This window comes from Schistocerca cancellata, chromosome 1 (genome assembly GCF_023864275.1).
Source record: "Schistocerca cancellata isolate TAMUIC-IGC-003103 chromosome 1, iqSchCanc2.1, whole genome shotgun sequence".
NCBI classification, from domain to species: Eukaryota; Metazoa; Arthropoda; class Insecta; order Orthoptera; family Acrididae; genus Schistocerca; species Schistocerca cancellata.
Window position 1 is genome coordinate 1,160,464,271 of NC_064626.1, and position 25,810 is coordinate 1,160,490,080.

The window sequence follows — 25,810 nt, forward strand, 5'->3', positions numbered from 1 at the left end:
AGAAACACACAGCATGCAAGGAAGCTATAACACAGTTGACATATTACATAATCATATTACTATCTTTCGCAAAGACTAACGAATGCACGAACAAGATTTTAAGGTACATTGGGCAGATGTGGCCACTTCCCCTCCCCTCTTCTCTTCTCTTCTCTTTCCTTCAACATCCCATGAATAGGAGGGCTCTGTGTGCGACTCAGCTGTACAGTACTTCTCGCTCGTGCATTAGGCAGCTGCAGCACAAATAACAACTGGTGCCTGCAAAAGTTTAAAAGCTGTACTATCAGAAGGTCACAACTGCATACTGCAAGAATTAGAGCTCAAACTTCCATGTGGGATCGACTACTGGGGCCAACATCTTGCAAGTGTGCTTTTTTCCTCCTGAAAATATGATGCCAAATTCATGATGTTTCCTTGTCACAGGCCTTTAGGGGCTGTGAAAGCAGCTTTTCTGGTCAGCCTCATCAATTTTGATTTGAAAATTGCCTGTGTGCATGTCCACAGCTGTGAAATACTTTGCTTCTCTCAAAAAATCTAAAGTGCCATCAATGTGTGCCAATGGGTAGATATCTTTTTTCGTGACTTTGTTCAGTCACCCATACTCGATGCATAAATGCCATGTTGTCATCCTTCTTTTACACAAGGATTACAGGAAAGAACCAAGGACACACTGATGGATCAATGATGTCATCAAGCAGCATATTCTCCACTTCCTCCTGGATTATTAGTTGTTCAGCAAGTGCTGGCTAATTGATGGATGATTGAAAACATCCCAAAATTGGTGCACAATGGCTAAACTTGTCAACACTGTTCCTCAGTCAGGCTAGAGCTTATTGGCAGATCGATAGTACCATCCCTTCCTGTGTTGTCCATAGTGGTAGTACAGAATGATTCTTTGCCAATGGCATTGTAATTGTGTTCCATAGATTTCGTGTTCGTTTTGAATACAGTCCAGAGACAGGTAGTGCTTATTTTCATTGTTTCCAACAAGAAGTGTCTAGTAACCACAGTTTAGTCAGCTATCAGCCGCCTTTAGTGAATTAGCAGTCTAGTTAAAAGTTGATTAACTCTCTACAGTAAATTGTTGATTTCTTAGAATGGATAGGATGTGAGACTGCTGTGTATGGACGCAGGAGGAGCTGGCCACTGTTCGCGAACAGCTGAACATGCTGATGGCTGTGTTCAGCCGTCTTCAGCCTGCTGCCTTGGAGTGTAGCGGCACTGGGGAGTCTGGTGTGTCGCATGGTACATCCCAGGTGCTACATGCTTCACCCATGGTCCCTGCTGTCGAGACATCTTCGCGGGTACCGGGCGCGGTTGGGCCACTCTCTCCCGAAGGGGAGTGGCAGGTTCAGCGGCATTCGCGTCGCACGAGGTGGAGGGTCAATGTGGACGCTAGCCCTGTGGCATCGCCCGCTCTGCCTGTGAGTGGACATGTGGCTGCTCCTTCAGCAAGGTCTGAGCAGGCACACGAAGGGAGGGGTTTATTAGTGATTGGGAGCTCCAATGTTAGGCGGGTGATGGACCCCTTAGGGAAATAGCGGAAAGGTCGGGGAAGAAGGCTAGTGTTCACTCTGTCAGCTTGCCAGGGGGTCTCATCCGAGATGTGGAGGAGGCCCTGCTGGCAGCGATAGAAAGCACTGGATGCACCCAACTACAAATTGTTGCTCATGTCAGCAACAACGACTCCTGCCGTCTGGGTTCAGAGGTCATCCTCAGTTCATACAGGCAGTTCGTGGAGTTGGTGAAGGCAGAAAGCCTCGCTCGCAGGGTGAAATCTGAGCTAACTATTTGTAGTATCGTTCCCAGAACCGATCGCAGTTCTATGGTTTGAAGCTGAGAGGAAGGCTTAAACCAGAGGCTCAGACGGTTCTGCGGAGATCTGGGGTGCAAATTTCTCGACAAGACGACTCCTGAGACGTGACGAGGTGGCAGTAGGAAAAACGCAACAGGAAATAACAATATTAATGTGGTAATAGTAAATTGCAGGAACGTCTATAGAAAGGTCACAGAACTGCTCTCATTAATAAACGGTCACAATGTCCACATAGTACTAGGCATGGAAAGTTGGCTGAAACCAGATGTAAACAGTAATGAAATTCTAAACTCAGATTGGAATGTATACTGCAGAGACAGGCTGGACAGTGAAGGGGGAGGCGTGTTTATAGCGATAAAAAGTGCAATAGTATCAAAGGAAATTGACGGAGATCCGAAATGTGAAATAATTTGGGAGAAGGTCACGGTTAAAGCAGGCTCGGACAAGGTAGTTGGATGTCTCTATAGGCCCCTTAGCTCAGCAGCTGTTGTGGCAGAGCACCTGAAGGAAAATTTGGAAAATATTTCGAGTAGATTTCCCAACCATGTTATAATTCTGGGTGGAGATTATAATTTACCAGATATAGACTGGGAGACTCAAACATTTATAACGGGAAGCAGGGACAAAGAATACAGTGAATTTTTTTTAAGTGCATTATCTGAAAACTACCTTGAGCGGTTAAACAGAGAACCGACTCATGGCAATTGGTGACAAACAGACCCCAACTATTTGAAACAGTTAACGCAGAACAGGGAATCAACGATCATAAAGCAATTACTGCATTGATGATTTCAGCTGTAAATAGAAATATTTAAAAAGACGGGAAGATTTTTCTGTTTAGCAAAAGTGATGAAAAGCTGATTTCAGAGTACTTGATGACTCAACACAAAGATTTTATCTCAAGTACAGATAGTGTTGAGGGTCAGTGGACAAGGCTCAAAACCATCGTACAATACGCATTAGATGAGTATGTGCCAAGCAAGATCGTAAGAGATGGAAAAGAGCCACCGTGGTACAACAACAGAGTTAGAAAACTGCTACGGAAGCAAAGGGAACTTTACAGCAAACATAGACATAGCCAAAACCTTGCAGACAAACAAAAATTACATGAAGCGAAATGAAGTGTGAGGAGGGCTATGCGAGAGGCATTCAATGAATTTGAAAGTAAAGTTCTATGTACTGACTTGGCAGAAAAACCTAAGAAATTTTGGTCTTATGTCAAAGCGGTAAGTGGATCAAAACAAAATGTCCAGACACTCTGTGACCAAAATGGTACTGAAACTGAGGATGACAGACTAAAGGCCGAGATACTAAATGTCTTTTTCCAAAGCTGTTTCACAGAGGAAGACTGCACTGTAGTTCCTTCTCTAGATTGTCGCACAGATGACAAAATGGTAGATATCGAAATAGATGACAGAGGGATAGGAAAACAATTAAAATCGCTCAAAAGAGGAGAGACTGCTGGACCTGATGGGATACCAGTTCGATTTTACACAGAGTATGCGAAAGAACTTGCCCCTCTTCTTGCAGTGGTGTACCATAGGACTCTAGAAGAGCGTAGCATTCCAAAAGATTGGAAGAGGGCACAGGTCATCCCTGTTTTTAAGAAGGGACGTCGAACAGATGTGCAGAACTATAGACCTATATCTCTAACGTCGATCAATTGTAGAATTTTGGAACACGTATTATGTTCGAGTATAATAACTTTTCTGGAGACTAGAAATCTACTTCGTAGGAATCAGCATGGGTTTTGAAAAAGACGATCGTGTGAAACCCAGCTCACCTTATTCGTCCACGAGACTCAGAGGGCCATAGACACAGGTTCCCAGGCAGATGCCGTGTTTCTTGACTTCCGCAAGGTGTTCGATACAGTTCCCCACAGTCATTTAATGAACAAAGTAAGAGCATATGGACTATCACACCAATTGTGTGATTGGACTGAAGAGTTCCTAGATAACAGAACACAGCACATCATTCTCAATGGAGAGAAGTCTTCCGAAGTAAGTGTGATTTCAGGTGTGCCGCAGGGGAGTGTCGTAGGACCGTTGCTATTCACAACATATATAAACGACCTTGTGGATAACATCGGAAGTTCACTGAGGCTTTTTGCGTATGATGCTGTAGTATATCGAGAGGTTGTAACAATGGAAAATTATACTGGAATACAGGAGGATCTGTAACGAATTGACACATGGTACAGGGAATGGCAATTGAATCTCAATGTATACAAGTGTAATGTGCTGCGAATACAAAGAAAGAAAGATTCTATATCATTTAGCTACAATATAGCAGGTCAGCAACTGGAAGCAGTTAATTCCATAAATTATCTGGGAGAAGGCATTAGGAATGATTTAAAATTGAATGACCATATAAAATTAATCGTCGGTAAAGCAGGTGCCAGACTGAGATTCATTGGAAGAATCCTAAGGAAATGCAGTCTTAAAATAAAGGAACCAATCCCAAAGAAAGCAGGTGTTGACAGATGTGAAAATTACCGAACTATCAGTTTAATAAGCCACGGCTGCAAAATACTAACACAAGTTCTTTACAGACGAATGGAAAAACTGGTAGAAGCCGACCTCAGGGAAGATCAGTTTGGATTCCGTAGAAATGTTTGAACACGTGAGGCAATACTGACCCTACGACTTTTCTTAGAAAATAGATTAAGGAAAGGCAAACCTACGTTTCTAGCATTTGTAGACTTAGAGAAAGCTTTTGACAATGTTGAGTGGAATATTCTCTTTCAAATTATGAATGGGGCAGGGGTAAAATACAGGGAGCAAAAGGCTATTTACAATTTGTACAGAAACCAGATGGCAGTTATAAGAGTCGAGGGGCATGAAAGGGAAGCAGTGGTTGGGAAGGGAGTGAGACAGGGTTGTAGCCTATCCCCAATGTTATTCAATCTGTATATCGAGCAAGCAGTAAAGGAAACAAAAGAAAAATTCGGAGTAGGTATTAAAATCCATGGAGAAGAAATAAGAACTTCGAGGTTCGCCGATGACATTGTAATTCTGTCAGAGACAGCAAAGGACCTGGAAGAGCAGCTGAACGGAATGGACAGTGTCTTGAAAGGAGGATATAAGATGAATATCAACAAAAGCAAAAAAACGATAACGGAATGTAGTCGAATTAAGTCTGTTGATGCTGCCGGAATTAGTGTAGGAAATGAGACACTTAAAGTAGCAAATGAGTTTTGCTATTTGGGGAGCAAAATAACTGATGATGGTCAAAGTAGAGAGGATATAAAATGTAGACTGGCAATGGCAAGGAAAGCATTTCTGAAGAAGATAAATTTGTTAACATCGAGTATAGATCTAAGTGTCAGGAAGTCGTTTCTGAAAGTATTTGTACGAGGTGCATTCAAGTTCTAAGGCCTCCGATTTTTTTTCTCCGGCCTGGAAAGAGATAGAAACATGCGCATTGTTTTAAAATGAGGCCGCGTTCATTGTCAATACGTCCCAGAGATGGCAGCACCGTACGGCAGATGGAATTTTACCGCCAGCGGCGAGAATAACAACTGTTTTAAATAAAATGGCGACGTTTTCCTTACTTGAACAGCGTGCAATCATTCTTTTTCTGAATTTGCGTGGTGTGAAACCAATTGAAATTCATCGACAGTTGAAGGAGACATGTGGTGATGGAGTTATGGATGTGTCGAAAGTGCGTTCGTGGGTGCGACAGTTTAATGAAGGCAGAACATCGTGTGACAACAAACCGAAACAACCTCGGGCTCGCACAAGCCGGTCTGACGACATGATCGAGAAAGTGGAGAGAATTGTTTTGAGGGATCGCCGAATGACTGTTGAACAGATCACCTCCAGAGTTGGCATTTATGTGGGTTCTGTGCGCACAATCCTGCATGACGACCTGAAAATGCGAAAAGTGTCATCCAGGTGGGTGCCATGAATGCTGACGGATGACCACATGGCTGCCCGTGTGGCATGTTGCCAAGCAATGTTGACGCGCAACGACAGCATGAATGGGACTTTCTTTTCGTCGGTTGTGACAATGGATGAGACGTGGATGCTATTTTTCAATCCAGAAACAAAGCGCCAGTCAGCTCAATGGAAGCACACAGATTCACCGCCACCAAAAAAATTTCGGGGTAACCGCCAGTGCTGAAAAAATGATGGTGTCCATGTTCTGGGACAGCGAGGGCGTAATCTTTACCCATTGCGTTCCAAAGGGCACTACGGTAACAGTTGCATCCTACGAAAATGTTTTGAAGAACAAATTCCTTCCTGCACTGCAACAAAAACGTCTGGGAAGGGCTGCGCGTGTGCTGTTTCACCAAGACAACGCACCCGCACATCGAGCTAACGTTATGCAACAGTTTCTTCATGATAACAACTTTGAAGTGATTCCTCATGCTCCCTACTCAGCTGACCTGGCTCCTAGTGGCTTTTGGCTTTTTCCAACAATGAAAGACACTCTCCGTGGCCGCACATTCACCAGCCGTGCTGCTATTGCCTCAGCGATTTTCCAGTGGTCAAAACAGACTCCTAAAGAAGCCTTCGCTGCTGCCATGGAATCATGGTGACAGCGTTGTGAAAAATGTGTACGTCTGCAGGGCAATTATGTTGAGAAGTAACGCCAGTTTCATCGATTTCAGGTGAGTAGTTAATTAGAAAAAAAATCGGAGGCCTTAGAACTTGAATGCACCTCGTAAGAAGTGTAGCCACGTATGGAAGTGAAACATAGACGATAAATAGTTTAGGCAAGAAGACAATAGAAGCTTTCGAAATGTGGTGCTACAGAAGAATGCTGAAGATTAGATGGGTAGATCACATAACTAATGAGGAGGTATTGAATAGAATTGGAGAGAAGAGAAATTTGTGGCACAACTTGTCTAGAAGAAGGGATCGGTTGGTAGGGCATGTTCTGAGGCATCAAGGGATCACCAATTTAGTATTGGAGGGCAGCGTGGAGGGTAAAAATTGTAGAGGGAGACCAACAAATGAATACACTAAACAGATTCGGAAGGATGTAGGTTGCAGTAGGTACTGGGAGATGAAGAAGCCTGCACAGGATAGAGTAGCATGGAGAGCTGCATCAAACCAGTCTCTGGACTGAAGACCACAAGAACAACAACAGGTTACAGTACACTTGTTCGTCCACTGCTTGAATACTGCTCACCTGTGTGGGATCCGCACCAGATAGGGTTGATAGAAGAGAGAGAGAGAAGATCCAACAGAGAGCAGCGCGCTTCGTTACAGGATCATTTAGTAATCGCAAAAGCGTTAGGGAGATGATAGATAAACTCCAGTGGAAGACTCTGCAAGAGAGATGCTCAGTAGCTCAGTACGGGCTTTTGTTGAAGTTTCGTGAACATACCTTCACCCAGGAGACAAGCAGTATATTGCTCTCCCTCCTATGTATATCTTGCGAAGAGACCATCAGGATAAAATCAGAGAGATTAGAGCCCACACAGAGGCATACTGACAATCTTTCTCTCCACGAACAAAATGAGACTGTAATAGAAGGGAGAACTGATAGAGGTACTCAAGGTAGCCCCTGCCATACACTGTCAGGTGGCTTGCAGAGTATGTATGTAGATGTAGATGTAGATCAAAAACTCATCATCTTTCTCTGCAGTAGCATGTGTGTCCACAGTGTCCATAGTGTGGACATACTTGCACGTTGCTGTCCGTCTTCCAAATGCCCGTTCTTCTGTGGACATTATACTTAAAGGAGGAGTTGGTTGTATCTGTGTTAAACAGGTGCTGGGTAGTTGTTTGGCAGCTACCACTTAATTCTGGGTTCACACCACATAATTCTGGATTCATTCCTCATAGCATGTTTGACTGGTTGTGTAGACTGCTGCTAAAAATCAATACATCTCTCCTTCAATATTTTCTATTACCTCCTGCTACAAGGGGGTGACATTCTTGTCTGCTATCTCTTGCTTACTTGGTCTGACAGTTCCGGCTGCCTTCTCCTACAACCTGTGTGTGATAGAGGTGTCATCATGATAGTCTTCCATAATTGCCTTAGGGACCACATTTGGGACTCAGTCCCAACTATTTTGTCAGATTCTATTCTGCTGCATTTCCTCAATGCAATGGGACCACTTGATGAATTCCTCTGTTGCTGTGACATCCTTTACCATAAGAGCTTGGTACAGGTCTTCTTCTTCTTCTTCTTCTTCTTCTTCTTCTGTCATAATCAGACTTACGAAGTGGTATAAAGCCAACACTTTCTGTAAGTAGGACTGTGTCGTTTCCCCATCATGTTGGGTCCTCTTCTTCAATTGTTCTACCAGTAAGTGGACATGCTGCGGATTATTGCCATTTCTTCAGTTTGGTCTTGAATTTATATCAGCTTTTTAGCTTCTTTTCATTGTTCAAGAACTACTGCTGGGCCGTGCCATCCAAATAAATGTATATATTTGCCAAACACATCATGTCATCCCACCCACTGTATTTTGAGGCTCAGTTGGATCCTTTCAGCTATTTTGTTGGGTGTTGAACAGCATCTCCAAATAACACTGATGAGTGCCTGATGTGCAACTGGAATCCAACCGTAAGGTTGTCAGTGAACATCAATAGCCTGAACAGAAAGTAACTCTGTACACAGAGTGGTGCTGTTTTCATGAACATCAAATATTCCAGAATATATAAACATAAGAACTTCCAAGAACTTTTCCAGAAATAAATACTAAACAACAAATAATTGCTGATGGATGGGGTTTGAAATGGTGACCCACTGCATACCAGCAAGCAAAAGTAATCACAACATTGCACTGCAGGCAGCACAACTCGTGGCAATATTTCTCCTCCTCAGAAAAATTTTTCTTGCTCATTTGCTGTGATAAGTATCTTGTAAAGACCTAATCCTCACATGCAAGAACTAAACGTTTCGGCATTTAAATGATTAATGGAAAATCTCATATAAAGATGTGAAACAAATACTAACAAAGAGATAGAGGGGATGGCCAGTACTTACCTCAGCTCAGTACAGCCGATAGATAAAAAACAGAACCGAAAATTTACGTTCCTAGCTTTCGGAACAAATGTTCCTTCATCAGGGAGGAGAGAGGGGAAAAACAGGGAAGAAGGGAAAGGGAAGAAGGGAAAGTGGATTCAGTTACTCACAACCCAGGTTATGAAGCAACAGGGAAAGGAAAACAGGGAGGGTAGCAAGGATGGAGGCATGGTTGTCAGAGGGAAGCCAAAGATATTCTACTGTAAGTACTGTGCTAGCTTCAAACCAAAGAGGATGCATCCAGAAGTAAAGAGGTATATAGTATAAAGATAAACACAACTATGTAGGATGAAAAGATGCGTGAATGGCTAAAGAGGAAAGGGAAAAGGGAGAAGACTGACGAGTAAATGGGAGTGAGGTTGTTTAACGTAGGTTCAGTCCAGGGGGATGGCGGGATGAAAGGATGTGTTGGAGTGCAAGTTCCCATTTCCGCAGTTCCGAGGGACTGGTGTTGGGTGGGAGAAGCCAAATGGCACATACGGTGTAGCAGGTTCCTAGGTCCCTAGAATTATGCTGGAGGGCATGCTCCACCACTGGGTATTGGACATCTCCTAGGCGGACAGTTCGTCTGTGTCTGTTCATGCGCTCAGCCAGTTTAGTTGTTTTCATACCGATGTAAAAGGCTGTGCAGTGCAGGCATGTCAGCTGATAAATGACATGTGTAGCTTCACACATGGCCCTGCCTTGAATTGTGTATGTTTTACCAGTAGCGGGGCTGGAGTAGGTGGTTGTGGGGGGATGCATGGGGCAGGTTTTGCAGCGGGGTCGGTTACAGGGGTAGGAACTGCTGGATAGAGAAGGTAGTCTGGGAATATTGTAGGGTTTAACAAGGATGTTACGGAGGTTAGGGGGGCAACGAAAGGCAACTCTGGGTGGTGTGGGGAGAATTTTGTCAAGGGATGATCTCATTTCAGGGGTTGACTTGAGAAAGTCATATCCCTGGCGGAGTAATTTGTTGATGTATTTGAAGCCAGGATAATATTGGGTGACAAGGGGGATGCTTCTGTGTGGTCTGGGGGTAGGAACATTGTTGTTGGACGGGGAGGAATGTATTGCTCGGGAGATCTGTTTGTGGACAAGGTCTGCAGGATAGCTGCAGGAGAGGAAAGCACTCGTCAGGTTATTGGTGTAATTGTTGAGGGATTCGTCACTGGAGCAGATAAGTTTGCCACGAATACCTAGGCTGTAGGGAAGGGAGCGTTTGATGTGGAATGGATGTCAGCTACCAAAGTGAAGGTACTGTTGTTTGTTTGTGGGTTTGATATGGACAGAGGTGTGGATGTGGGCTTCAACAAGATGAAGGTCAACGTCCAGGAAGGTGGCTTGGGTTTTGTAGAAGGACCAGGTGAAATTCAGATTCGAAAAGGAGTTGAGGTTATGGAGGAAATTAAGGAGTGTTTCTTCACCACGAGTCCAGACCACAAAGGCGTCCAGACCACAAAGATACCAGGCCAGGGGAAGCAGCTGTTGGGTCTTCAGGAAAGCCTCCTCCATGCGGCCCATGAAGAGGTTGGCATAGGACGGAGACATCCGGCATAGGACGGAGACATCCTGGTTCCCATGGCCGTTCCCCTGATTTGTTTGTAGACCTGGCCTTCGAAAGTGAAGTAATTATGGGTGAGGATGAAGTTGGTAAGTGTGATAAGGAATGAGGTTTTTGGAAGATCTTCGGGTGGGCGTTGGGAGAGGTAGTGCTCAAGGGCAGAGAGACCATGGGTATGTGGGATGTTTGTGTAAAGGGATGTAGCATCTATGGTGACAAGAAAGGTTTCAGGTGGGAGAGGAGTGGGAATGGAAGTGGCTTGTGTCTTTGATGTAGGATGGGAGTCTGCGGGTGAGGTCTACCAGAGCTGAGATACGTTCTGTTGGGGCTTTGAAGCCTGCTACAATGGGACGGCCAGGATGGTTCTCTTTGTGGATTTTGGGTAATAGGTAGAAGGTAGGGGTACATGGCTCAGGTGGAGTGAGTAAGTCTATGGAAGCCGTTGTAAGGCCTTGTGAGGGACCTTGGATTTTTAGGATTTTCTGCAGCTCAACCTGGATGGAGTGAATGGGACCCTGGGTAACAGCTTTGTAGGTTGAGGTGTCGGAGAGTTGACACTCTCTTAAGCAAAATAACAAAGAAAGATTTCCTGAATGATTTGCATATGGATAATTTGAACCAAAGTCGACCGAAAAAGGAGGCACTTAAAAAAATGTGAAGTTTAGCTTTTTATATCTCTGGAAGTGATTGCGGGATAAACCTGAAATTTTGCACATAACAATTTACCAAAACAAGGTTTTAGAACACACAATTTCATTCTCCTACTGCTTTCCAATAGTTTACAATTTGCAGGCAAAGTTGACGATTTTTCTAAACAGTGCTGAAAATGGCTATTTTTGGCCCACTTTTACAAAAAAATGTCTACTGAAAACACTTTTAAACTGTTCTCATTAGAAAGACCATGTTATAAACCACCTAAAAACTACATTTGATTCTGCAATGTGAGCATACAATGCCCTAAAAATGACAAGGTGTAGATGCTGTTTAGTACTCTCTGGGAAGGGCAGTATTAAAATTCTTGATTACTAGAAGGTCAGACAAAGTCCGAATAACTGGAAAAACTTCAAAAAAAGGAGTGTCTTTTACCATGATTCATCGTGACACATTTCAGTCAGTTTTTCCGCTATAACTGCTAAACCAATATGGTTATAAATTTCACAATCTAACTGTGCATTACCAAGGCAGAGGAGACAATGGTAGTAAAATTGCTGCGTAACAGCTGCAGTATGCATCGTATAAATGGCTTGCAGGTTCTACATCACTGTCACATTGTGTAAATTTGCTAAGTTTAGATCAGTCCTCCTGACATTTTTGGAATGGATTAATGTTATAATAGAGGATTATTAGCATGTCTTTTTGTTGTGCAATGCTGGTAATGTAATAGTTTAATTCTGGTTTAAGGTATAGCATACTCTGTGCTAGTGTAGTTTGCGGTTAATGTGGAACATTAGTGTACAAATGAAAAATTGTATTAATGTGTTGGTGGGATCCAAGGTGGCTTAGCCACTGCTCTTTCCTTTTAAGGTGAGAAACCAGCATCCCCATTGCCATAGGGGCCATGACCAATAGCTGTGCAGTAGCAGCCATGGGTGAGCTTCTTTATCACAAGTTCCCAAACCTAATAAGGGTTTCTTTACACAGATCCCAAGCTGATGACACATTTCTATACAATTCAAAGGCGAAAGCTAGAAGAGGTCACTTTAAGGATCTCAAGCTTGTTTACTTCAAGCTACTTGAATTTTTTACAGATTTCATTAATTTGCTGTAGCATGTGAATGTCACTAATGGGATTATTTGGTATGAAATTTTGATAAGACAGAATCCAAAATATTACACTTTTCAAATGGGATTACCTCAAATTATTAGAGCCACAGAAAAAGAGAAAACTATTGTTTTTTTTTTTAATTTCTTATTCCATTTCATGTTTTATGACACGAATTTTGAAGAGCTGAATGCTATAAAGATGTCTTTAAAAAAACAACAGAAAAGACTACTTACTTATAGTTTTTCTGGCTCAAGCTCATTTCCTAGTCGTCAGGACGTTTGATATTATCTTCCACAAAGAGTGTTAAAAAAGTGCATAACATAATAAAAGAGGTCAGCTTTAATTTGAGTACCAGCAGAGTATGGGCCCACTTTCAATATATGTACATCTTGTTCTTTTTTGGGGCCTTATATGCGCGCATTGCAAAACCAAATACAGTATTTTAGGTGGTTTAGAACACGGTATTTCTAATGAAAATGGTTTAAATGTGTTTTCAGAAGACTTTTTTGTAAAAGTGGGACAAAAATAGTCATTTTTGGCATTTTTAGAAAAGCGGTCAACTTTGCCTTCAACTTGTAAACTATTGGACAACGGTAGGAGAATGAAATTTTATAGCCTAAGGCCTTGGATTGGAAAGTTACAATGTGCAAGGTTTCAGGCATACCCCGCAGTTACTTCCTGAGATATAAAGAGCTAAACTTCACAGTTTTTTGAATGTTTACTTTTTCTGTCGACTTTGGCTCAAATTATCCATATGCAAATCACAGAGGGAATCTTTTTTTATTATTATTATTTCTCTTAAGAAAGCTCAGAATGTTGTACATGATGACCTACTTTTGTTCCTTTCAAGAAAATATTACTGGAGGTATTATGTCTCAAAGTTGCTGGAAACTCACGTGCGCACTGTTGATAGCTGAGCTATGGGGTCAAAGAAATGATTATATCTCCAGAAGTATTGAATTAATGATCGTGAAACTTTACCAATGTTCACTGGAAACATGCAAATGTTCATACAAAATTTCAGCACTGTGATGGTCATACAAGGACTTTTTCTGAAATCAGAGCTCTTGGTGCGGAATAGCCACCCCCCCCCCCCCCCCCATGCAAATTGTGTAATTCTTTGCCACAGACTATTTGTGGTAGACTTTTTCTCCCTGCCATGCAAGAATCATGTCTTCATCTATGTTTAGATTCAAAGAAAGCAGAAAGCTGAAAGTTAAGTTATCTCCTGCACTTCTGAAAAAACTTTACACAAAAGAACAAATCCCTTGCACAAAAAATTAAAAATAGCACAGTTTTCGTTTAGAATGTTTTTCTGCCATGCAATTGCTCTCAAACAATTGCTTGTGATACTTTGAAGTTAAGTAATACACTCCCCATTGTTTGAAGAATGTCCAGTGAATTATGAGTGTCACTTGTGACCGCAAATAGGGGGCGCAGCAGAAACTGACATTATAAAATTTTCACCTTTTTCAAAACGCATTCGCCAACAATCTGTGAAGTCTTTCAAAATCTGTAGTGAATCCCATTTCTTCCTCTATTTCTAAGGTGTAAAGATTATGCCCACAAATACTGTGTTTTCTTTAAGTAGACCATGAATCCATGAACGTTTATGAGCAATGCTGCTACTTTTGGATTGGTGCACTTTAGATTACACATGGCTGCACACAAAATGAAATATACGTTAAGTTGCAGCCATACCGACTGCCCCATGCTGAACATGTTCCACCTGTTGTCTGTACATCAGCAAAGTGGAGCATTTGCGCGCTGTGCTCAGTTTGGCCATGACTGCATCGCGCCATGCAGAGGTTTGCGTCTGAGGAGTTCCGCCATTCACTGCCATGTGGTAATGGCATTGTTTTCACAGCAGCAGAAGAAGAATTCATCATAGTTCAGCTAATCTGAACAAAATATTTATAAATTATACACACAAACCTTCCTCACAGATCAGTCCACCTATTAGTAAAAACTGTATCAAACTGCCAACAGTAGTTCCTGAGATTAGTCCAAACATATAGATGGAAGTGAGCAAGGGGCTTCAACTTATAAATGTACAGATATATAAACACTTACCATTCCCTAAATTGATCAATGGCTTCATGCTTCTGTCCCCTTCAGAACTTTTAGACATCTGCACTGCAGTAGCTCTAACATCATTCTTAAGCATGCCAGCCAGGGGAGGCAAGTTGCTCAGTGAAGTTAGTTGGCTCCCATGTTGTAAATATATTCCATCACTGAAACTTTATGAATTAATTTTACTGTTCTAAAACATGAGTTGCTACAGACAAAAATAATGATTACAGTTAATCTGAATGTGTGTTTCTCAGAAGAAGAGAGAGTTTCTTATTGCTATAGTGTTGTAATTCTAGGGTGAATAATGTACCAACATGCAGTAGCAATTAACATACTCAGTATCTCTTTTCCCAGCTGTGGCTGGTGGTGGCTTCTCAGATTTAGATGATGTATGGCTCACACTTCCCTTTGATATTTTGCTACTGTCATCCTTCTTACTGGTGCTGACTGTTTCTTCAGTTGGGCCATATTTTTCTTGAGACTTCTGTCTGTTTCTGGTTTGAACAGAGACTGAATCTTCATTCAGACTTATATCCAAAATCCTACTTGTGTCTGGCACACTATCTGCCACACTAGCATCTTGTGATGGTACTGACAGTATGTCAGACTTTTTACTGGCTATGTCCTGTAAAGAGTTTTGTATATGTTTGTAATGGACAGTAATCATCTAATTATGAAGCTCACAGATCAATGGACACTGAGGATATTAAATAAATATGTATCTGGCACCAAAGCATCAAACGTACATTTTCGGTTGGCTTTTCACGATGTTTTAAAACATTCTGCAGAAGACATGACAGGACTGGAGCATTTCTTTCTGAAATGAGAAAATTTAACGTTAGTGTTAATTTCACTAGTTACATAATTATGGTTTATTAGTTTTATCATAACTTATTTAAAAAAGTAGAAGTTTATACGCATAAAATAAGAAGGTAAGAACTACATGAGTAAAGTAACTTTAACTACTGTGTTCACTGAAATTGAAATACATGTAAGATTAAAACTTTGCAGACGTTGCAACCTAAATCCAGTTCTATGTATTTCCTGGACAATATGCTATTGAAAGAGCCACCAAAGGATGTCTCAGTTTTCTAACTCATACTTTTAATTTCAGTAGTTCATTCGAGATGCTGCAAGACAAGCATATCTGTCATAAAAATAAAATAATTAACAATTGTTAAAGGATGAAGCATGGTCTTGATTGTAGTACATATAAAAATAAAAATTTGCTCTCAAGTTTTTAGAATGAGGGAGTATCAAAGACTGTGACACCCAACTGCAAAAGCAATGACACTGGCCACAAGGAACGGCAAGTTCTTCATAGACCCTAATGTTCCAGATACTTGTTTTGATTCCTGCAAAAAGCTTTTACATGTGAAATCATTTGACCTAACTACAGTTCACAAGAAGAATGGCATAATTTGTATGTGTGAACAGGTCGAGGTGCACACCATGTTGCCAAATATTCAAAGATTCATACTATATCTGTAGTGACACAAGATGGAAAAAATATAAAATCTTCATTATGTTTGATTCCACTGAATGGGTGTGCCACAAGACTGTAGTGTAATCCAGGACAAAAAGAAGGTCAGCATCAGTCATGAGTCATCTGTCTTTTTTATTGTACTGCAGATCTACATTTCAGCTGACAGTGCAGCTATCATCAGTACATTATAACTAGTAATGTAGACTGGAGTCATGCATTAGTCACATTAGTCCCTAATGCTTGTACAGGCGTGCATTAGGTTGGAATGTATGACACTATAACTATGTTCAGTCTACATGACTATTTATAATGCACTGTCAGGTGAAATCTAGATTTGCAATGCAATAAAAAAGACAGATGACGTCACGGACAGTGCTGCCCTCCTTTCCGTCCTGAAAAATAAAAAAAAGAGTATTAGGTTGATACCAAAAGACTCACACCCCACCCCACATCCAACTTTCAAAACAAGAGTTCCTGCTGCTGCTTTCAGTAACTCCTCCATTGTCTTAGTTGTCTTCATGATGCTGAGGACCCTATTACATTTGGCAGCATCAGAAGTCAAGCCTGGGTTCTCCAACTACAAGTGAGACAGGCTGATTGCTCATTTACGGAGTCACAATAAAAAAGAAGAATATTATTTCAGTATTTTGGAGGCCATCTCCATAACAGTCTGAAGAGGGCAGCACAGTGAAATGTCTATCAGGTCCCAATTCTGAATTATTTTGATATGTGTAGGCATATTGTAAGGCATGATGCACTGAGTTTAAAAACTTTTACATTATGTGACTTTGTGGCAAGAGTAATTTACAAACTGACTTTAAAACATTCCATGTGTGACTAAAGACACTGAATATTTGTGAAGAACACAATTTTAGTAAATTATTTGAGATATTACATAAACCTCGAGGGCGTTTCTGCATCCCAAATTTCTCTGCCAGAGGATGGGGTGATTATGATTTGGCTTTGCGTGTGGAGGTTATTCTTTCTTGGATGTATTCTATTCCTTTAGCACTTGAATAGTGTGCATTAATTTTCTAAGCTACTAGTATCAAGTGATTATCAAATACTCTGGCACCAGACTGCTAAGATTTATTATTTGCCTTTTTCTTTAATAACTAATTCATCACATTCCTTAACCGATTTTCTGGTTTATCTTATAACTATTCCCTATGTAAATGTAATTTGACTATCTAGATTGTTAAAGCTTATATTGTGACAGTCTTTTTGTTTTGCCTATTTGCAACTCAGCATCTTCACTATATGGCGAGTAGCAATTTCCTATTTCATAATACTGTTACATTTCAATGTTGAGTATTCTGATATATCTAACACAGCAGATCTGGTCTCCAGTAGACAACTATGAACCAGATGTAAACGTACTGTCATGATGATTTTATTCCTGTGGGAACAGCTCTTCTTAGCATCATTGTACGGCTCTTCCATTCCATACCACAATACCACACATGAGGAGAATGTTAGCCAACACTATACAACTAACCCCATCCATATTGCTTACCTACAACTAACACTGCCAGAAACAGAAAGAGTCGGAGGGCAAAGAGAAGGAGAAGGCATTTGACTATGTGTCAACAATAATTACCATGGGTCATCTAGATCTACATCATACTCTGCAAACCACTGTGAAGTACGTGGCACAGGGTACATTCCATTGTACCAGTCATAAGGGCTTTTTGCTGTTCCATTCATGTATGGAGCACGGGAAGAATGATCACTCCAGTGCATCCGTACGCAGTGTCATCGATCTACTCTTGTCTTTGAAATCTCTATGGGAGCAATACGTAGGAGTATGTGATATGTTCCCAGATTCCTCAAAGTTGATTCTAGAAACTCTCTCAGTATGTTTTCACAGGATAGTTTGCAACTATTCATCAAGTGTCAACCAGTTAAGTTATTTTAGCATCTTCATGACACTCTCTAATGGGTTGAACAAACCTGTGATCATTCATGCTGCCTTCTTCATATCCATTCAATATTCCCCATTAGTCCAATTTGGTATGGGTCCCACATACTTAAAAAATATTCCTGGAGGAGACGCACGAGTTTTTGTTATACAGTATCTTTTTGTAAAATTTTGTATTTCCCTAGTATTCTACCAATGAACTGCACAGTTTGCAACCTGCCTTACCTGTGACTGAACCTATGTGATCCTTCCATTTCATATCTCTACAAATTGTTACACCTGGGTATTTGTATGAGTTGACCAATTCCACTGGGACTCAATGATACTACAGTCATAGAACACTACATTATTTCATTTTGTGAAGTGCACAGTTTTCTATTTCTGAACATTTAAATCAATTTGCCAATTTCTGCACCTCTTTGAAATCTTATCAAGGTCTGACTGAACATTTGTCCACCTTTTTACAGATAGTAATTCATTATTGCAGTATCTGCTATCATTCTGCCACCAGCCGACAGCGGTGGATGTCAATACGCACAAAGTACAGCCAGCCATGCAGCTGCAAAGATAACATACGCAGACCGGGCATATAGATTCGCCAACTGGCCGCATAGTCCATTTTGAGATGACCACTAGAGGGCTAGTGTTGTGAGATGGAAGAGTGTCTTGACTCAGCCCCTGGCACCACCACACGCCATATTCCCGGACTACCAGGATGGTATATATGCAACTGCAACAGCATCGTACAGCCAGTTCCTATGCCTGCCTTTGCTCGTACTTGCGACTAGTGACCGCAGGTACTAGGAACCCTGTGAAACGGGGTGGGGGGGGGGGGGGGGGGAGGGGGGGGGGTTGACAGGAGGAAGGGCATCAGGCTACACATTAAACTAAACATGCCAAATCTGTTTATAACCTAAAGTTGCTTAAAAGTGCGTATTAAATGTACAACTGATGATATACTACGAGTTTTTTGTGACAATCACAAATGTTTGAAAAAAGCAATTATGATATGCATTAGTACTGACACAATCACTGAAAGATTATGGAAAAGACACAGAACAGTAGCATCTTAGAATCCATAATTTCGAGCCAGATTTTTCTGGCACATGTGGTCTCACATAAAGGAAAATTCAGAAGTTGGTTTATAGATGTAAAAAACATGTGAATTGCACAGATTTTTTACTTACCAGACTGAATATGTGACACCTTCAACACCAATGTACCGAAGGTATACTGTAGTGTCAGTTTATTATAGCGAAAATTTCAAAAACAGTGGACCACCAACAAAGGGCATCTTCAGCTTGTGGTTGCTGACGATGGAAACACTTCCATTACAATTGCAACACACATTTTGTATTACACACATTCCTGGTTCAACATGGTCTGGTCTCAAATGTAATCAAGGTCACAAACAAAACTAATTCCTACAGAAAAATACTCAGCAAATAATCTTGATCAAGCTCTGAAAAGTTAGCTAGTAGAGTTGAGGCATATCATACATGCATCACCAGTATCACATTATATTTGTGTGATTCTTCTGTTTGTCTTGTTTCCTTTTTCTTCTAATTTGTTCCAGAAAGAATTTGTTCAGTGGATTGTGCACCAAAATGAACTTCATTGTGAAACAGTGTTTTAATCTGAATCGAGACCTTTATCTTTCCCCACTCAAGTCCTGTAAGCACACAACAGTGGCCAACTCAATACTTCATTAAGCCAATAACTGACTCCCGCAAAACCAAATTTCACATGGGTTCACATTCACTTTTAAGAGTGATTATACCTAAATCACATGGTAGACCATCGGATCATCACTTGCGAACAGCATCCCTCGGTGAAACAAATCTAGTAGTGACCCGCCATTTCTGTAGGTTTCTTAACCTGTCTGCAAAGTATGTTTTATTTAAAATTTCCTGCCAGATTAAAACTGCATGCTAGTTCAGGACTTGAACCTGGGACTTTTAACCCTTGCGAGCAAGTTTTCTACGATTCATTTAGCCAAGCATGACTCACAACCCATCCTCACAGGCTTACTTTTGCCAGTACCGCTTATTACATGATTTACAATTTTTAAATCATTTGATCCAGTAAACAGGAGGCACATTAAGGTAAAAATGAAACAACTGCTTCAAACAAAAAGTTTTACATGATTTTACACAAACCATTACAATACTATATAATGTTGTATTTTTTTACACAGAAAATATGTAAGATTTGTAATAAAAAACATAATTGATTATTTAAAAAATGCTAAATGGAATTTATTGTGCCCTGTTCACTTTGTGCCAAAAATTCTAGCTCTTTTCAAAGGCAGTTACCACATAAGCCCTCTGTTGATTTGTGGATCGTGTTCCATTTCATGCTGCATTAAAATCCATCTTCTACTGAATCCAATGAATTCTACACAGATACATACCATTACAACAGTACGGCTTCTTGTCCTTGCATCTAGTATCTTCATTTGAGTGATGTGCTGATTTTCATGAATTTGTACTTACAGCAGAAGGATTGAAGGGGAAGGAAGAAGGGTGAAGGTAAAGGACTGGAGAGGTCTAGGAAAATGGGTAGAATTTGGGAAAGTCACCCAGAACCATGGGTCAGGGGAGACTTACCGTATGGGATGAGAAGGAAAGACATTGTTGGGGACTGCATCGGATGAGATTTGAAAACCTGAGAGCTTAAAGATGGAAGACAGGGTAATGTGCATGACAGAGATTACTACTGAAACATCCACTTAGCTTCTCACTCTTATTAACTCGTGCACATTGCTTTACTACTTACTTTTATACGTTATGTGCCTTCTCAATATTTATAAGGAAAGTAGTTATGTTTCCATCCGAGCTTCTATATGTACAAATAACAATTCTATTTAAATAAGTCAGTTCTGTAGCAGAAATTTTGAAGCCATGCTCTTTCCCTGCTGATCAATGATCTTTAACAAACAGTGTTTGATGTCTTCTCCAACATATATGCAAGTTCCTCCAAGCATAAAGGTTTTTCTACAAAAATTTTTAACAAGTGAAATCTTTAACACATGAACAGTTTACCTAGCAACCAGTCACAGAACCTGACAAACACACACACACACACACACACACACACACACACACACACACAGAGGTGCAGGGTTGTGTAGCAATTTATGCAGCTTGTTGGTGTCATCACATTTTGGAGGAACTAAGTGCAGCTCAGCCAAGGAAACAGTATACATGCATATTATCAGATTTTTCAGAAGACTTGCGAATATGATTGGAACTAGCTGGAAACTGCGCCCCTCCATTAATGGTGTACTTCCACGTGCTCAGTCAAGAGTGTATTTCTGTTTTCGCAATCTGGTTGGAGTCCAGGCAGCAAGTACACACAACTCGTAGCTGCTGAAGATGATGACTGTGTTGGTTGTCAAAATAATGTAAGAAAATGGAAATAAAGATTCAGCTGAACACAAGGAAGTAAACCATTAATCAATCAGGCAAAGAAAACCTGAGGGTCCACACTGTATCCCTTACCTTCACCAGACACCACTTCCCCTCTACTTACTACCCCAATTTCTATATACCTATCTACTGTTAGATGATGAAAGGCTGACACACAACACTTTGTATCAGTACTGATCAAATTAAAACTATCTGAATTAATGTGAGAACATGGGAGGCTTTCTTTATTACACTGTTGCATTTTAACTGTTTAATTACTCACCACTGTTGTTTTGTAATTTTAATTCTTTCATAAGCTCTGTCCGTCCCCCATAGCTGTATTCCTTTCCATGGAATGTTTCAGGGTCAAATACAGACAAAGTGAAATCCAAATTAAAAAACTCTAAAAACTCCCGTACCAAGCAAGTTATAAAAGCACCTTCAAAGGTCTTCAAAAATGTTCTCAGTGGTTGATTTGTGAATGGAAGCTTTGTCTGAAATAAACAATGAAAATAGTAAATGTTAAGAAAGTTCTATTACAATACATATATTTCACAAATAACAATGGCTTACCTGAAATGCTTCTTGGTCTTCGATTGCCAAGATAACACTTGCTCTTAGCTGAGCCTGTAACAACAACAATAATAATAATAGTAATAATCATACATCTGCAGAAAAAGTTTCTGCCATCTCTCTCTGCATACTAAGATACAATGCATTCAGAGAAAGCACTATTACATGCAAGGTAGACAAAGAAATTACCCACCACAGTTCACTGAGGCGACAAAAGTCATGGGATACCTCCTAATATCGTATTGGACCTCCTTTTGCCTGGCATAGTGTTGCAGCTCGATGTGGCGTGGACCCTAAAAATTGAAAGTCCCCTGCAGAAATATTGAGCCATGCTGCCTCTATAGCTGTCCATAATTGCAAAGGTGTTGCTGGAGCAGGTTGTGGTGCATGAACTGACCTGTAGATTATGTCCCAAAAATGTTTGACAGGGTTCATGTCGAGCAATCAGGGTGACCGAACCATTCACTCAAATTCTTCAGTATGTTCTTCAAACCAGTCACAAACAATTGTGGACCAGTGACACAGAGCACTGTCATCCATCGCTGTTTGGGAACATGAAGTCCATGAATGGCTGCAAACGGTTTCTACGTAGCAGTATATAACCTGCACCCAGTCCTTTCCACGTAAACACAGTACACACTATTGTCGAGCCACCACCAGCTTACTCAGTACAGTGACTTGTTGACAACTTGGGTCCATGGTTTCATGACGTCTGCATGACACTACCAACCTACCATCAGTTATTACCAACTGAACTCTGCACTCATTTGACCAGACCATGGTCTTCCAGTCGTCTCCGATACAACCAACATGGTCACAAACCCAAGGAAGGGGTTCCATATGATTTCGTACTGTTAGCAAAGGCACTTGACTTCCACAAGGCATTTGATACATTTCCCCACAGTTGTTTAATGAACAAAGTAAGAGCATATGGACTATCAGACCAATTGTGTGATTGGATTGAAGAATTCCTAGATAACAGAATGCAGCATGTCATTCTCAATGGAGAGAAGTCTTCCGAAGAAGAGTGATTTCAGGTGTGCCGCAGGGGAGTGTCGTAAGACCGTTGCTATTCACAATATATATAAATGACCTTGTGGATAACATCGGAAGTTCACTGAGGCTTTTTGCATATGATGCTGTAGTATACCGAGAGGTTGTAACAATGGAAAATTGTACTAAAATGCAGGAGGATCTGCGACGAATTGACGCATGGTACAGGGAATGGCAATTGAATCTCAATGTAGACAAGTGCAATGTGCTGTGAATACACAGAAAGAAGGATCCTTTATCATTTAGCTACAGTGTAGCAGATCAGCAAGTGGAAGCAGTTAATTCCATAAATTATCTGGGAGTAGGCATTAGGATTGATTTAAAATGGAATGACCATATAAAATTAATCATTGGTAAAGCAGATGCCAGACTGAGATTCATTATAAGAATCCTAAGGAAATGCAATCCGAAAACAAAGGAAGTAGGTTACAGTACACTTGTTCACCCACTGCTTGAATATCGCTCACCGGTGTGGGATCCGTACCAGATAGGGTTGATATAAGAGATAGAGAAGATCCAACAGAGAGCAGCATGCTTCATTACAGGATCATTTAGTAATCGCGAAAGTTTTAGGGATATGATAGATAAACTCCAGTGGAAGACTCTGCAAGAGAGATGCTCAGTAGCTTGGTACGGGCTTTTGTTGAAGTGTCGAGAACTTATGTTCACAGAGGAGTCAAGCAGTATAATGCTCCCTCCTACACATATCTCGCGAAGAGACCATGAGGATAAAATCAGAGAGATTAGAGCCCACACAGAGGCATACCGACAATATTTCTTTCCACGATCAATACGAGACAGGATGTCTCACACCTGACGGTGTGTGGTGGAGGGTACTTTGAGTACCTCTATCGGTTCTCCCGTCTAGTCCAGTCTCGTATTGTTCGTGGAAAGAAATATTGTCGGTATGCATCTGTGTGAACTCTAATCTCTCTGATTTTATCCTCATGGTCTCTTCACGAGATATATGTAGGAGGGAGCAATCTAATGCTTGACTCCTCGGTGAAGGTATGTTCTCTAAACTTCAACAAAAGCCCATACTAAGCTACTGAGTGTCTCTCTAGCAGAGTCTTCCACTGGAGTTTATCTATCATCTCCGTAACGCTTTCGCGATTACTAAATGATCCTGTAACGAAGCACACTGCTCTCCGTTGGATCTTCTCTCTCTCTTCTATCAACCCTATCTGGTACGGATCCCACACTGGTGAGCAGTATTCAAGCAGTGAGCGAACAAGTGTACTGTAACCTACTTCCTTTGTTTTTGGACTGCATTTCCTTAGGATTCTTACAATGAATCTCAGTCTGGCATCTGCTTTACCAACAATTAATTTTATATGGTCATTCAATTTTAAATCACTCCTAATGCCTACTCCCAGATAATTTATGGAATTAGCTGCTTCCACTTGCTGATCTGCTACACTGTAGCTAAATGATAAAGGATCCTTCTTTCTATGTATTCACAGCACATTACACTTGTCTACATTCAGATTCAATTGCCATTCCCTGCACCATGCGTCAATTCATTGCAGATACTGCTGCATTTTAGTACAGTTTTCCATTGTTACAACCTCTCGATATACTACAGCATCATCCACAAAAAGCCTCAGTGAACTTCCGATGTTATCCACAAGGTCATTTATATATATTGTGAATAGCAACGGTCCTATGACACTCCCCTGCAGCACAACTGAAATCACTCTTACTTCAGAAGACTTCTCTCCACTGAGAATGACATGCTGCATTCTGTTATCTAGGAACTCTTCAGTCCAATCACACAATTGGTCTCAGAAAACATCTTTCTTGTGCAATGCAGCTAGCTCTTTATTCGCACAAAGTAATGGCCGCTATCAACAGGGGATCTCAAGTTGATTCCGTATTTTTAGATTTCCGGAAAGTTTTTGACACCGTTCCTCACAAGTGACTTCCAATCAAGCTGCGGGCCTATGGGGTATCGTCTCAGTTGTGCGACTGGAGTCGTGATTTCCTGTCAGGAAGGTCGCAGTTCATAGTAATAGACGGCAAATCATCGAGTAAAATTGAAGTGATATCAGGTGTTCCCCAGGTAAGCGTCCTGGGACCTCTGCTGTTCCTGATCTATATAAATGACCTGGGTGACAATCTGAAGAGTTCTCTTAGGTTGTTTGCAGATGATGCTGTAACTTACCATCTAGTAAGGTCATCCGAAGATCAATATCAGTTGCAAAGCAATTTAGAAAAGATTGCTGTATGGTGTGGCAGGTGGCAGTTGACACTAAATAACGAAAAGTGTGAGGTGATCCACATGAGTTCCAAAAGAAATCCGTTGGAATTCGATTACTCGATAAATAGTACAATTCTCAAGGCTGTCAATTCAACTAAGTACCTGGGTGTTAAAATTACGAACAACTTCAGATAGATAATATTGTGGGGAAGGTGAGCCAAAGGTTGCGTTTCATTGGCAGGACACTTAGAAGATGCAACAAGTCCACTAAAGAGACTGCTTACACTACACTCATTCGTCCTCTGTTAGAATATTGCTGCTTGGTGTGGGATCCTTACCAGGTGGGATTGACGGAGGACATCGAAAGGGTGCAAAGAAGGGCAGCTCGTTTTGTATTATCACGTAATAGGGGAGAGAGTGTGGCAGATATGATACGGGAGTTGGGATGGAAGTCATTAAAGCAAAGACTTTTTCGTCACGGCGACTTTCTCTTCCGAATGCGAAAATATTTTGTTGAGCCCAACCTACATAAGTAGGAATGATCATCAAAATAAAATAAGAGAAATCAGAGCTTGAACAGAAAGGTTTAGGTGTTAGTTTTTCCCACACGCTGTTCGGGAGTGGAATGGTAGAGGGATAGTATGATTGTGGTTTGATGAACCCTCTGCCAAGCACTTAAATGTGAATTGTGGAGTAATCATGTAGATGTAGATAGTCCATGTGCTCTTACTTTGTTCATTAAACGACTGTGGGGAACTGTATCAAACACACTGCGGAAGTCAAGAAACATGGCATCAACCTGGGAACCTATGTCTATGGCCCTCTGAGTCTTGTGGACAAATAGTGCAAGGTGGGTTTCACACGATCGTCTTTTTTGAAACCCATGCTGATTCCTACAGAGTAGATTTCTAGTCTCCAGAAAAGACATTATACTTGATTATAATACGTGTTCCAAAATTCTACAACTGATCAACGATAGAGAT

The 25,810-nt window shown here is 41.0% G+C and overlaps 1 protein-coding gene across 2 annotated transcripts in view; it reads right to left on the reverse strand.

Moving 5' to 3' along the window:
- Positions 1–25,810, reverse strand: part of LOC126093454 (centrosomal protein 43-like) — a 48,089-nt gene that overhangs the window by 11,594 nt on the left and 10,685 nt on the right. Inside the window, exons 2-6 of one of the 2 annotated variants that reach the window (XM_049908720.1) lie at positions 21,575–21,628; positions 21,285–21,495; positions 14,931–15,001; positions 14,520–14,809; positions 14,185–14,351 (exon numbers count right to left, since the gene is read on the reverse strand). In XM_049908720.1, the coding sequence (XP_049764677.1) occupies positions 14,185–14,351; positions 14,520–14,809; positions 14,931–15,001; positions 21,285–21,495; positions 21,575–21,628 (793 nt within the window). The remainder of the gene's footprint in view (positions 1–14,184; positions 14,352–14,519; positions 14,810–14,930; positions 15,002–21,284; positions 21,496–21,574; positions 21,629–25,810) is intronic. The other variant, XM_049908721.1, reaches the window with a different exon arrangement.